This window comes from Telopea speciosissima, chromosome 6, assembly GCF_018873765.1.
Source record: "Telopea speciosissima isolate NSW1024214 ecotype Mountain lineage chromosome 6, Tspe_v1, whole genome shotgun sequence".
Taxonomy (NCBI): Eukaryota; Viridiplantae; Streptophyta; class Magnoliopsida; order Proteales; family Proteaceae; genus Telopea; species Telopea speciosissima.
This window is the reverse complement of record NC_057921.1, coordinates 46,270,070-46,283,600: the sequence shown is the minus strand read 5'-3', so window position 1 is coordinate 46,283,600 and position 13,531 is coordinate 46,270,070. Positions and strand designations below refer to the sequence as shown.

General features: G+C 39.8%; 1 protein-coding gene across 1 annotated transcript; it reads right to left on the bottom strand.

Moving 5' to 3' along the window:
• Positions 1 to 658: 658 nt before the first annotated feature.
• On the bottom strand, positions 659 to 7,126 carry LOC122663884 (disease resistance protein RPV1-like). Its single transcript, XM_043859550.1, has 5 exons — positions 6,552 to 7,126; positions 3,379 to 4,474; positions 2,513 to 2,812; positions 1,292 to 2,407; positions 659 to 1,215 (listed from the first exon to the last, which is right to left on the bottom strand). The coding sequence occupies exons 1-5, from the start codon at positions 7,079 to 7,081 to the stop codon at positions 700 to 702; spliced, it is 3,558 nt and encodes a 1,185-aa protein (XP_043715485.1). The 5' UTR covers positions 7,082 to 7,126; the 3' UTR covers positions 659 to 699.
• Positions 7,127 to 13,531: the final 6,405 nt, after the last annotated feature.

Sequence of the window (13,531 nt, the reverse complement as noted above, 5' to 3'; positions counted from 1 at the left end):
CGGCCTTTGGGCCAACGCCACTGACTTTTATCCAAAGTTTCAGAGGAAAAATGATAGTAATTTGCAGTAACTATAGGCGGATTTATGGATTAAAAAAGAAAATAGATACTGTCACATTTGGAGAGAGGGCTGTTCTTCTAAGTGCTGATTGTGCAATGTTGATTAGCTGCTGGATTTATTCTGACCTAGATTGAGTTCAGAGAATACCACCTCTCTCTCTCTCTCACATGTTTGTGAGTGTGCCCCCTCCTACTGATACAATCTACAAGGGTCTTTCAATTAACACATATGCAATGTTCTTAGCAGAATCATTTTAGTTATAAATAGGATTACAAGGGAGAGAGAAACCTAAGAGATTCTACTTATTTTGAACTCTCTGCAGCTCTTTTTTTTATAAAAAGAAAGGGAGAGAGAAACCTACTCTAGCTCAAACAACTCGCTTTCCTAATCTACCATATATTAACACAATGTATCTCATACAATAAAACCTATAGTTTTGGTTTACAGAGAGTGCATTCTGATACAAATGCAATTAAAATACAAAACATTAGAGGATCTGTTACCATTAGGATTCAAATCCTATCAAATTAATGTCGTATCATTCTCTAGTCTTCCCCCCCCATCTCAGATGTCTTCCAGGAAACGTCCAGCCACTTTGATTTACCTCTCCGGAATTCATTTTTTGGACAAAAGCCCCAGTCAACCAATCAAGGTCTTTTTCCTCATTGAAACGGCAGCAACTACATCCCTGCTCCCATCATCTTCTTTGTGGCCTTCCTCAACTCCAAGATCATATGGAGTAGAAGTACCCTGAAACAGATGGATCCCACATTTCTTCACCTGGATATTATCACCTATTTCTATTGAGACATCCACTTGATCCCCTCCTTCCAACCGATCCACAAACTTTGCCTCTGATATATTGCTCACCCATATGTGATCTAGATTTGTTTCTGAAACGCCATTGACAATGGGCCCGTATTTCCATTCTAGATAGTTGTTCCTGTTAATGAAAGTGGCTTTAGGACCATCTGTAGTTGCATAAGCTTCTTTGTCTGCTGCATAGACAACGCATATAATCAAGCCTTGAATCTTGTGGTTTGAAAGTGGAGGCACCTCAAAATATAGTCTGGACCCTGCACTTTGGTAGCTGAACCAATCTGGAATGTCTCCCCCAGGAACAAAGATGTCAATGATACCAGGCTCACTCATCTCCTGTTGCATGGAAAATCATGGGTTTTCAATATCAAAGTGATTCCATGAGAGAGAGAGAGAGAGAGAGAGAGAGGACCTGAAAGAGGTTATCTCTGAAAGTATTTGCCAAACCATTGCACCTTTCCATGTGAATAGTTGGTCTAGTTTCCAACCTCTCCAAGCCTTCCACCTCAATTACTTTGCTGCTGTCGTTCAGAAACAAGGAATGTAACTTCTTTAAGTTTGCCAAGCTTGGTAGTCTTTCCATCACCGAGCAACCTCCTGCATCCAAAGCGATTATGTTTGATGGAAGCATTGGCAGCGACTGAAGCCTTGTGCAATTTCTCAATGTAAGAACTTGCAGTTGAGAAAGGCCATTGATGTCAGCAGGTAAGCTGCAAATATTATTTCGAGTTAAATCCAACGTCTGCAATGAGGATGCACTTGCAAGATTGGATAGCTTTTCCATGGACGTGCAACCATCTGCATCCAAGTACCTTAAACTTGATGGAAGCTCTGGAAGTGATCTAAGCTTTGTACAATTCTGCAACCAAAGGGATTTAAGCTGGGGAAGGCGGCTGATGCTAGCAGGTAAGTCACAAAAGTTGTTGAAGGCTAGATCCAACTCTTGTAATGAGGATAAACTCTCAAGATCATTGGGTAGCATACCAGATAGGTTACAGTTCCTAAGTCTCAGGTGTCTTAAGAAGGGTAAACCAGAGAAAGAACCCGGGAAAGATGTAATGGCATCATCACTTCTCAGTGATCTCAATGAACAAAAACATGAATTCCATGATTTTGATGGTGATCCGTAACATCCACCTAAAGATAAGCTTTTGAGGTTATGCAAAAGCCAAATGGAAATGGGCAGTCTCCTTATGGCAGTTCCATCAGCAAGAAGCTCTGTTAAATTTTCCATATTTCCCAGTTCATCTGGCAGTTCATTGATTTTTGAACAACCAGAAAGAATAAGACTTTGTAGAGATTTCAAATTCCTAATGAGTCTTGGGAGTCTCCGAAGGTTTCTACACTTTGTTAGATTCAAAATGAGAAGATTATTTAATTTTCCAATGGATTCGTGAACTTCAACCAAACTTGTACAACCTTCAAGTGTCAATATCTCAAGGCTAGGGAGTCCCAAGAAGTTTGGGGTTTTGGTTAGGTCCCGGCAATGGTCAAGATGAAGGACTTTCAGCTTTCCAAGATACTCTGGCTAGAAGATAAAAGAAATGAAAATGAATAAAGTTAGTAAATCAGTTTTTCATGAAATATGTAATCAATCAAGAAGAAAGAGAAATAAAAAAAAATGAGGTCATACCTTGCTTCCCTTCCAGACTTGCTTGAGTTTGCTATATTGTAGGTCAAGAACAATAAGGTTCTCCAGAGAAAAATTGTTTAGCATAGATCTTAAAGGGAATCTATGCCAACATAGCCATCTTAAATCCTTGAACAGATGTTTCTTCCCCATAAAAGAGGATGAATCATTTAGAAAATGTTCAGGAACGTTACAAGCTTTGAGCAATCGTAATCTATCCATCTTCGAAAATGGCTCAATACTCAAACATACTGTTCTTAATTGTCTGTAGTTGAAGAAAACTCCTTCAACTACTTCTGTTCCCTAATAATGCACAACAAAGGATAATTAAATTATATACACCCAAGCATGTTGTGTTTGGGAGTGGGCTTGTAATCTTACAAAAGTGGTGAGAGGAAACCATAAGTTCTTATGAGTTTAAAAAAAAAAAAATTGCCCTATGTAGAATAGATTGGCACCCTAACTACTGCTGCTCTCTAAAAAACTCCAACACTGAATTAAGTTAAAAGTTAAAACACAACCAAGCAAGCATGCGTGTGTGTGTGGGGGGGGGTTGTTATCTGATGAAAGTGGCAAGAAAAAACCATTATAAGCCAAAATTAGAGAGGAGGGGGGGGAAGGAAAAAGAAAAAGAGGCCCTATATGGAATGGAATGAAGAATCAGAACTTGTGTAATCATTTCAACTACTTGAGAAACAAAAATTGATTAACTGGAGTAAACACAAACTTGTTTATTCATGCATGCTTGTGTGGACAGAAAACATTGATCTACAACTTAAAAAAAAAAAGGAAAAACAAAAAAGAGACCATCTCCATGTGCTTAGGTTTTTTACTAAATTGTAAATAATAAATAAGCATGTAGCTCTTACTGCATTTTTTGTCAGTGCATCGTTTACATCTTCATGAAACCACAATCTGCTACGCTTTCCAGGCTCATCAGGAGATTCTTTGCGAACAATTTCCCTTCCCATATCTTGGAGTAGGTTATTCATTCCAAGCTGATTTTTTTCAGTAATTATTAAAAGTGATCTACGTGTGAGAACACTAATTCCTATTTCTGGGAAGAAACCACAACCATCTAGTATTTTAATTGCAATATCTTTGTCCATTCCACGAAGGAAGCATGCAATATCAAGGAATATATCTTTCTCTGTATCGTCAAGAGCATCGAAGCTTAATTTAAGTTTTTCCTGAATTTCCCCATTCGGAATTCTTCTCAACTTCTCTAATGCATCTTTCCATTCAATTGTGCTTCTTTTGTGTAGAAATGAACCAAACACCTGAAGAGCTAATGGAATCCCACCAAGCTGAGCCACTGTCATTTCTAAAAGCACCTGATTTCCTCTAGGACGAACCTTTTCAAATGCATAGTGCCGGAAGAGTTGGATGGATTCCTTTGAATTCAGTTTTTCAACCTCATATATTCCATCCACGTCGAGCTCATTCAGAAAATGTTGATCTCTAGTTGTTATGATGATTCTACTTCCCAAACCAAACCAATCACGTTCCCTAACTAATACATTTATTTGGTTTGATTGATCCACATCATCCAGAATGACAAGAACCTTTCGAAAACAGAGTCTTTGTCTAATCACATTGATTCCTCTATCAACATTGCTTATGTGTATGTTTTGTTTCATTAATGTATCAGAAAGAAGTTGCTCTTGCAGATGAACTAAGCCATTACGATGTTCAGTAATTTCTCGAACACTTCCAAGAAAAGTACTGCCTTCAAATTGATGTAAGATTTGGTTATAGACAGCTTTGGTGATAGTTGTCTTACCCACGCCACCGATACCATAGATCCCGATGATACGAACATCACTAGAACCAAGACTTAATAGAGAATTTATGGCTTCTATGCGGGAATCAATCCCAACTAGATAAGAGTCAATGTTCATGTGTCTTTCTTTTACTTTCATAGAGACCTCTTCAACGATTGCTTTGATAAACTTTGTCTCTCCCCTGCCAATTGGGAGGAAAATGAAATATAGAAACAAATTAAACATGGGGTGAGCTAAAACAAGCTTTGAAGACACAGATGGACATGAAATAAATTTAGTGATGTCAGTCTCAACAAAAATCTACTGAAATAAAAGCATATATACTGGTAACTTGTGTGCAAGCTACGATTCACATTGATGTCTGACATATTATTGATGGTTAAACAAAATTCCCTTTAGTTTTTTAAAGGGTAATTTACACATACCACCCCTGAGGTTTGACGAAAGGATATTTTCACCCTCCAGTTTTGGAAAATTCTGTGTACCCCCCTGAGGTTTGCAAACGGTAACAAATAAGCTCATTCCGTCAGTTCACGACTAACACTGTTAAAAATTAGACTTGAATTGACGGAATTGCCTTTCTAAGAAGAACCCAAAAAAATAAACCCTTTCAACCCTTAAGGGGCTTGCAGAATTCCAAATTCTTTCCAAACCCATCAATTAATGATGAACAACTTAAGCATTTTAGGCATTAATCTAGATCAGCTTAAATACGAAAGCTAAGGCATGCTTTGATATTAGAGGGCAACCACAGAGACAAAGGGTTTACAACGATAAGGGTTTTTCTTTTGTTTCTGTCATTATGATTAAGAGAAATAAAAGGAGTGGGTTTTAAACTAGAAAACCCTAGGCAATTGGGTTTCAAAACACTTTTCAACCGTTTAGAAGTTTAGGGTTTGAAATTGGGGAAAAATCCCAAATTCTCTTTCGCACCTGCAACTCATCTTCATCCCCAATCGTAACAGAAACTGTTCATATGACTCTGTTGTTCCATCAATACTTGTGGATATCTCGTCCTCCACTACCAACTAGGGAGGGGCAAGAGCGAGATCCAAATTGAAATTTCCATCCATCTCCATCATCGGATGTTCATGTTCATCGCCAGTAGTACTCCGCATTCTCTCCTCAGACTTCCGTGATGCTGTTGTCGCCATGAAATACGATATATCCAACTTAATTGCAGGGTATATACAGAGAGAGAAAGAAAAAGAGAGAAATTAAATGGATAGTGGGGAATCAATTCAAAGAGATAGAAGAGAAAGATGGGTTTTACAGTTGCAGGTGATTAAAAATAGATATTAAATTGTTTATATTTATAAGAACTTCTAGATAGATTTGAAGGGTAATAAGAGCTTCAACGTTGTTGGGTTTGGGAGTTGGGCGCGCCGTCCACCACCACCACGACGCAGAACCAGAATCATTCCATGGATTCACGCTCGAGCTCTTCTTCTTCTTGTACTATTCGGACGCCATTGCTTTGTACGGGCATCAAAGGAAAGACAGGGAGTGACGGTGAACAAATCAGAGTTTAGGGTTAGGGTTTGAGGGTGGAGCAGAGAGTGATGGTGATGATTCGGTTCAGGCAAAGAGGTTGAAGAGGAGTGATTGAGTGGCAAACGTTTTAACGAATCAATGGGGCGTTGGGATGGTTGCAACTCATCTTCCCCAATCGATTTTGGGGAAGATGAGTTGCAGGTTTTTTTTTTTTTGGGGGGGGGGGGGGTTTCTTCTTAGAAGGGCAATTCCGTCAATTCAAATCTAATTTTTAACAGTGTTAGTCATGAACTGATGGAATGAGCTTATTTGTTACCGTTTGCAAACCTCAGGGGGGTACGCAGAATTTTCCAAAACTGGGGGTGAAAATATCCTTTCGTCAAACCTCAGGGGTGGTATGTGTAAATGACCCTTTTTTAAATTGTTCTATAGAAGGATAATTCATCAAAAACCTGTTGTGAAGCAGTGAAAGTGATCCACAGAACTAAATCAATCTTTAAGGTAATCCATCACAGGCCTTTTGCGGCTTCAAGTTCATCAAACAGGCCATAATTATCTCGGATACAAACCCCATTTCGAAAATCTGGCCATTCATATTAAGATAAATGTGGTCAACCCAACCCTAGGAAATCTTGGTTGTTCTCCTTGTTAAGTTTCTGTAAACACACGGTGTCACCCTCAACTGTTAATTGATTTAGGCATTTTAACAAGCAGTATCTAGACTAATATCACTTAAAAGAAAAAGAATGTAAATCAATTAATACCCATCTGCTGCAATATCTTGTAGATGCCAACCGGACAAATTCCCAGCTTCATTGAGAGCCTTCCTCCAACTCTTCACCTTCTCCATCTCTGATTTGAATCGTTCTTCGTATCCGGCAAAGGTTTCCTCCAAAATCCCGTTTTGTTTGCGAAAATGAGAGGGATCGACGTTATAGAAAACGGGAAGAACAGTGTACATGCCCATCTGATCATGCTTGCATTCTAACATCTTCACCAGTTCATCAAGGCACCATATGGAAGAGCCATAGTTCTTGGAGAAGACAACAATGGAAACCTTCGATTCTTCAATGGTTTTTAGGAATTCAGAGGTGATATGGTCGTCGTGGTTGCGCTTATAGTCTTCGTCTGCGAAGATATGGTAGCCTCTTTGGATCAAAGCTTCATAGAGTTGGTCAATGAAGTTCCTACCAGAGTCATCATCACCATCACCATAATCTTCTTCTATGAAGCTTAAGAAGACGTCGTGGTTCCATTGGTGAGTGGAAGATGAAGAAGTAGAAGCGCAAGCCATAGTTAGTAGGAGAAAACCAAACAGATCCAAGAGATAAGGATTTACTTTCTAAAAATTGGGTGAGTGGTAGCAGCGCTTGAGCACTGCGATTGCTGCTATTTATAGATTAATCTTAATCGTTGATGAATATAGATTAATCTAAGCCGTCCATTGCTTTTCTACTATTAACCTATAACCGGCTGTTACGGTGAAACTCTCTCTTTCTCTTGCAAAGGTGTGCAGGTCAAAGCAGAATGAACTCTCTTCGTCTTCTTCTCCTTTCTCAGTCAAATCTCTTTCTTTCTTTCTCCATTTCTCAATCGATCGAAGTCAGCAAAGATAAGTTCTAGCAATTGTTGCAGAAGCAGAAGCAACAAAGATGAGGATGAGTTGTAATGGTTGTCAAGTTCTTCGCAAAGGTTGCAGCGAGAACTACAGCATCAGACCTTGCTTGCAATGGATCAAAAACCCAGAATCCCAAGCACATGCCACTGTCTTCCTTGCCAATTTCTATGGCCGTGCTGGGCTCATGAATCTAATTAATGCCGGACCTGAACATCTTCGTCCTGGTAACTACCCCCTCTCTGTTTTTTTCAAATTTCGATTTCGATTTTGATTTGCTAAACTGTTTTGCCATTGATTAATTGCAGCGATATTCAGGTCACTTCCCTACGAAGCTTGTGGGAGAATAGTGAATCCAATCTATGGTTAAGTTGGGTTGCTGTGGTATGAAAGCTGGCAACTCTGTCAATCCGCTGTTGAAGCTGTTCTGAAAGGTGCTCCGATGGTTCAAATCTCCTCTGAAGCTGCGGTAAACCCATGCCCTCCCTTGAAAGCTTCCGATATACGACATGTCTCCAAGGATGAGAAATCTGCGGCTTCTCAGCTTCACAAGGTCAAGACCCGGAACCGGTTCAAGCGTTCTCCTCCCTCCCTTCGTCTTCCTCTCCTTTCTCTCTCGCCCTCAAGTCTGCACTCTCTCTTCGATTTCCTTTTGGTCTTGCACTACCTGCAACGTCGCCGGAATTTGTAGTGTCTCGTGAAGAGTAAAGATTGGGAAAAATTACTTAGGTTAGATTTGGATCGGTCAGAGAGAAACTCTTCACTTCTTTCTTTCTCTCTCTCTTTCTTTCATGGCAACGTTTCTCTCTTTCTTCCATGATCCATATCTCCACTCTTCAACTCCCTCTTTCTCTCTTGGAAATTCGGAAATTGAAATTAGAAGTGATATTAAGAACCCAAACTCCATCGGAAAATTTGGGTTTTAATCCCAGAAGAATTTAATGGTTTCTTTCCAAAATTCCAGGCTTTAATCAGAAGAATTTAATGGTTTATTTCCACAATTTTGGGGTTTACTTAGAAGGTCGAATGGGAGTCATCGTCTCCATTGCCCATGTTGATGAAGATGAGAAGAACTCAGCGCCATCCTCTTGTGTCTTCTATCTGTCCATCTCTGACTCGCCTCTGCACACCATCTCCACTTCGCTCCTTCACATTTGATAGAAGAGGAGTTAACTGATTGTCATTGTAACAGAAAGTAATAGGTTAAAGGCTTGTAAAGTAATCAACGATTAGGATTAACCTTGATGTAGATCAATGGCTGATATTAAATGTTGCACTGTAGTACTATTATAGAATGGCAGTGCTGCAGCACTGCTACCTTTTGGCCCTGAAAATTTCTGCTAGATACCAATTACTTATAGTTAGGGATGTAAACGGATCGGATTCGGATCGGATACGGATCGGATGTGATCGAGTCGGATATTCCCCGATCGATTCGGATACCTCTAAACGGATTCGGATGCGGATCGGATTCGGATTTTTGACCATCCGTTTACATCTCCGCCTTGTGTAACCCGGACCTTCCTCCCCTAGTGGATACAATTCACTCTCAATCCATATCTCTTAGATCATGATTCTCTTTTCATCATATTCTAGAACCTATTGAATCTTAAAAAATCGTCAAAATCATTATTTATTTAATTTTTATTATTAAGTATTGATTTTTTTCGACGATTTTAATCGGAGTATTCGGATTATTTCCCGATATCTCTAAACGAATACGGATGCCCCTAAACGGACACGGATGCAGATTCGGATTCGGATTTCGGTTATCCATTTACATCCCTACTTATAGTCTCTCTCTCGAAAGAAAACAAAAAGAATAAAGAAAAAGAAAAAAAGGATAGGGGTGACTGTGTCTCAATTCAACCTCAACCTCAACCACAACCACAAGTTCTTTGGAAGTAAATTTATGAGACTAAAGACATTAGGGTAGTGATAGTAATTGCCCATTTCCATTATAGAAGATGTGTTGTAAGTTGTAACCGGACTTATTTGCCCAATCCACTTTACTTGCCAACTATAAAAAATCTGGATATTTTTGGTAATTGTCCTCTCCTCAGTCCTCACTCAGTCACTCTCTCCTCTCCTCTCAGGATCTTGTGCAGCACCCTGTCAGGGCTGCACATGCTGTGCCAGACACAGTGAGGTGTGAAAAGACCGCATCACCCCTGCTCGGGCAAGGATAAGGTGGTCTCTTCAAGCCTCACTTTGTCTGGCGCTGCACATGTAGCCTGGACAGGGTGCTACACAGGGGCTGAGTCCCGGCCCCTTCTTTCTCCGTATTTGGCTCCCTCACCCAACTCACAACCGTCCACTCCATTGCCCTCTCAATACGCGACTGTAGACCATCTCCCCCACCCCTGCAGCCAACACCAACGAGTAGCTGGTCCCTCACCCAGCCACCCCTTTCGCTGTTTCCTCCAATGCTTTCAGTACTAAAAGATTCTACCTGCCTCCCCTGTTCAAGGGTATGATATAATCTTATCTCTATGGAAGAGTAGGCCAGAAATTCCACCGCCAATGAGGATTACATTACACCACCTCCTGTAGATTGGTCACACTCAACATCGACTCCGTATCATTTCTCATTCGTTGTTTCGGCATAGCCTAGATGGTCCAAGAATCTGTATGAGTCTTTAATGACCTTCTTGATCCATCGCACCCAAACACATATCTTTGCAATAATACCCTTCTCCCCGCATTATCTTGAAGTTACTCAGTTCTAGTTGCTAGGTGTCTGTTTTCCATTTTAATTTGTATTATTTATCTTATTTTTTCATGGGAAGCTCGAAGAATGAGCTACGTACCCATGAAATTTGACTCCCTCGATTAGTAGCAAGAATGTTCCTGCTATAAGGCTAACAGTCAAGGAAATGGAATAATTCAGTTCCCCTTTGGGTTCATAAATATCCTCCTAGGTTTTAGTATTTTCTAAAATACCCCTTAAGAATCCCATTTCCTTGACTGCCAGCCTTGTAGCAGGAACATTCCTGCTACTAGTGTTGCAGCAAAATTTCATCCTACCTGGGTGGGGTTCACACTCCTATTAGAAAAACTTGGAGAAATTGATTGGGCAGGATATGAGGCAGATAATTTTCCATTCATGTAACAAGGGTGGGTCATATTTGAAAAAAAACACAAGATGATTTTTTTGGTCAAGAAAAAAAATAGCAAGATGATGAAGAGACGAATTCACAATAGCAATGGAACATTGAACTTCTACCCCAACAACAACGAAAAGAAAAAAAGAAAAAAAGAGAATTGAAGGGTCAATTAGGTATTTCACTTTCTTTTGTTAGAATCTCAAAATTATATTGTATGATCACTCCTTGTTTTATCCCTTTTCGTTTCTGATAGACCCTGTTTATTCGTCGGATAAAAAATGGTGGAAAAGAGTTGTTTGGAGGACAATGACCCGTGCAGCCGACCTCTTGTAGGGGATGTTTCTAAGATGCTGCTTTGACTACTGCTTTTACTTCATTTTACTCCTTTTTACTTCTCTTTTCTACTATTGTCATAGCCTCTATCAGATCCATGTAGCCAATCCCATTTGGTTGGGATAAGGTTATGGTTGTTGTTGTATAAATAGGAGTGGGAAAGTTGAGGATTAGGATCCACATGTTGTTGGGGTGAGTGAAAAGAAAAGCAAAGGACAATACCCGTAACTTGTTTGATTGGCATGGGATAGTTATAATTTATCACACCACTGCTTGTTTTGATGGAAATGGGAGGAAAATTATCTCCTCCAGTTCCTGCCCGGCCCAGTTCCCCAGTTCCTCTAATAGGGGAACTGGAGGAGATTAGTTGAAACATCCATTTCAGAGGTCATGTTACTTGAATCATAAATGGTGCCAGCATGTTTCATTGCCAAAGTCTCTGGGTAGTAGTTCCCCAGACCTGTGGTTGAATCCCACCTTTTTGTAATGTCGTGGCTTGCATATTTTGTCGAGGCAATGCCTTGATATCCATTGCGACCAACCCACTTATATAAGAAGGGACTCCAAACCTAGAAGATGAAGGGAATATATTAGAACATTGAAACATATCTGGAACATAACACTTGCGTTGGGTGCATTGATCTTGTCCAGGCATCAAATAGGCACCATGGCGCCTTGCCTTGGTGCCATGATAGTCCAGCCCTCTGAAGTTTCAGAGGAAAAAGGATTGTGAATAGGATATATTAACACAATGCATCTCATGCACCTATTACAATAAAACCTATAGTTTTGTATTCTATTACAAATGCAATCCAATACAGAACATCAGAGGATCTGTTACCATGAGGATTCAAATCCTATCAAATTAATGTCAAATCATTCTCTAGTGTTCCCCCATCAAGGTCTTGCTCCTCATTGAAATGGTAGCAACTGCACCTCTGCCTCATCATCTTCTTTGTGTCCTTCCTCAACTCCAAGATCATATGGAGAAGATGTATCCTGAAACAGATGGATCCCACATTTCTTCACATGGATATCATCATCCATTTTTAGGACCATTTGTAGTTACAGAAACTTCTGTCTGCTGCATAGACAACGCATATAATCAGGCCTTGAATCTTGTGGTTTGACAGTGGAGGCACCTCAAAATATATGCTTGGACCCTGCACTTTGGTAGCTGAACCAATCTGTAATGTCTCCCCCAGGAACAAAGATGTCAATGATACCAGGTTCACTCATCCCCTGTTGCATAGAAAATCATGGGTGTTCAATATCAAAGTGATCCCATGAGAGAGAGAGAGAGAGAGAGAGAGAGAGGGTATCTCTGACAGTATTTGCCAAACCATTGCACCTTTCCATGTGAATAGTTGGTCTAGTTTCCAACCTCTCCAAGCCTTCCACCTCAATTAGTTTGCTGCTTTCATTCAGAAACAAGGAATGTAGTAACCTCTTTAAGTTTTCCAAGCTTGGTAATCTATTATGTGCCTAATGGGGCTCACTCTAGTATATGGATGCTAGATTGAGTCAGCCTAGTATGGGATAGATTAAAGGGCTTGATTTAACGCGTTCATCAGCTTCGGAGCTTTTGGCGTACCGGTCAAGTACCTAACATAATCTTTCCATCACCATGCAACCTCCTGCATCCAAAGCGATTATATTTGATGGAAGCATTGGCAGTGACTGAAGTCTTGTGCAATTTCTCAATGTAAGAACTTGCAGTTGAGAAAGGCCTTTGATGTCTGCAGGTAAGCAACAAATATTAATTTGAGTTAAATCCAACTTCTGCCATGAGGATGCACTTGCAAGATTTGATAGCTTTTCCATGGATGTGCAACAATTTCCCTTCCCATGTCTCGAATAATTAGGTCATGCATTCCAAGCTGATTTTTTTCACTGATTCTTAAAAGTGATCTATGCATGAGAACACCAATTCCTATTTCTGGGAAGAAGAAGAAGATGTTAATGTTAGAAAGGAGGGGCTTGAGTCTATTCGCCATGATTTTCGTAAGAATCTTATATGAGACATTGCATAGGCTAATAGGCCTAAATTCCTCGACTTGTGAAGGGGAAAATTGATCATGGAGTGTATATTAGGCCAGAGTATGTTCAAGTTGTAAAACCCATTAGATCTTTTAATTCTTTTTGTGATTATCAACTTAACATAGCCAAGACCATACATCATGGATTCTGGAGTTTTGGTGCATCCGATATAAATATACTGTTATTATATTCTGAGCTCCATTGAGTTCAGAGAATACCACCCTCTCTTTCTCTCTCTCTCTCTCTCTCTCATGTTTATTTGTGTGTCCTTATTGATATGTTGATTGAATTTCGGCTTTCTCAACCGGTTCACATGTTTAACCATCTATTAAAGAATCAAAACTTATTCAATCTACTATGACTTAACAAAGAACCAACATGTTCTGTGCCATCAATAAGGGTTTTTTTAGTTAATACGTATTCAATGTTCTACATGAAATGTTCTTAGAAGAATCATTTTAATTATAAATAGGATTACAAGGGAGAGAGAAACCTATGCTAACTGATGTAGACGAAGTATCGGCACAGTTCTTGGATTCTTTGGACAGACAGAAAGTGACCTGATCTGGCAGAAAGTACTAAAACTCCCAAGGCCATCTTCTAGACGGCGTAACTTTGTTATTTCTTGTCCGATTCTCCAGTAAAATAT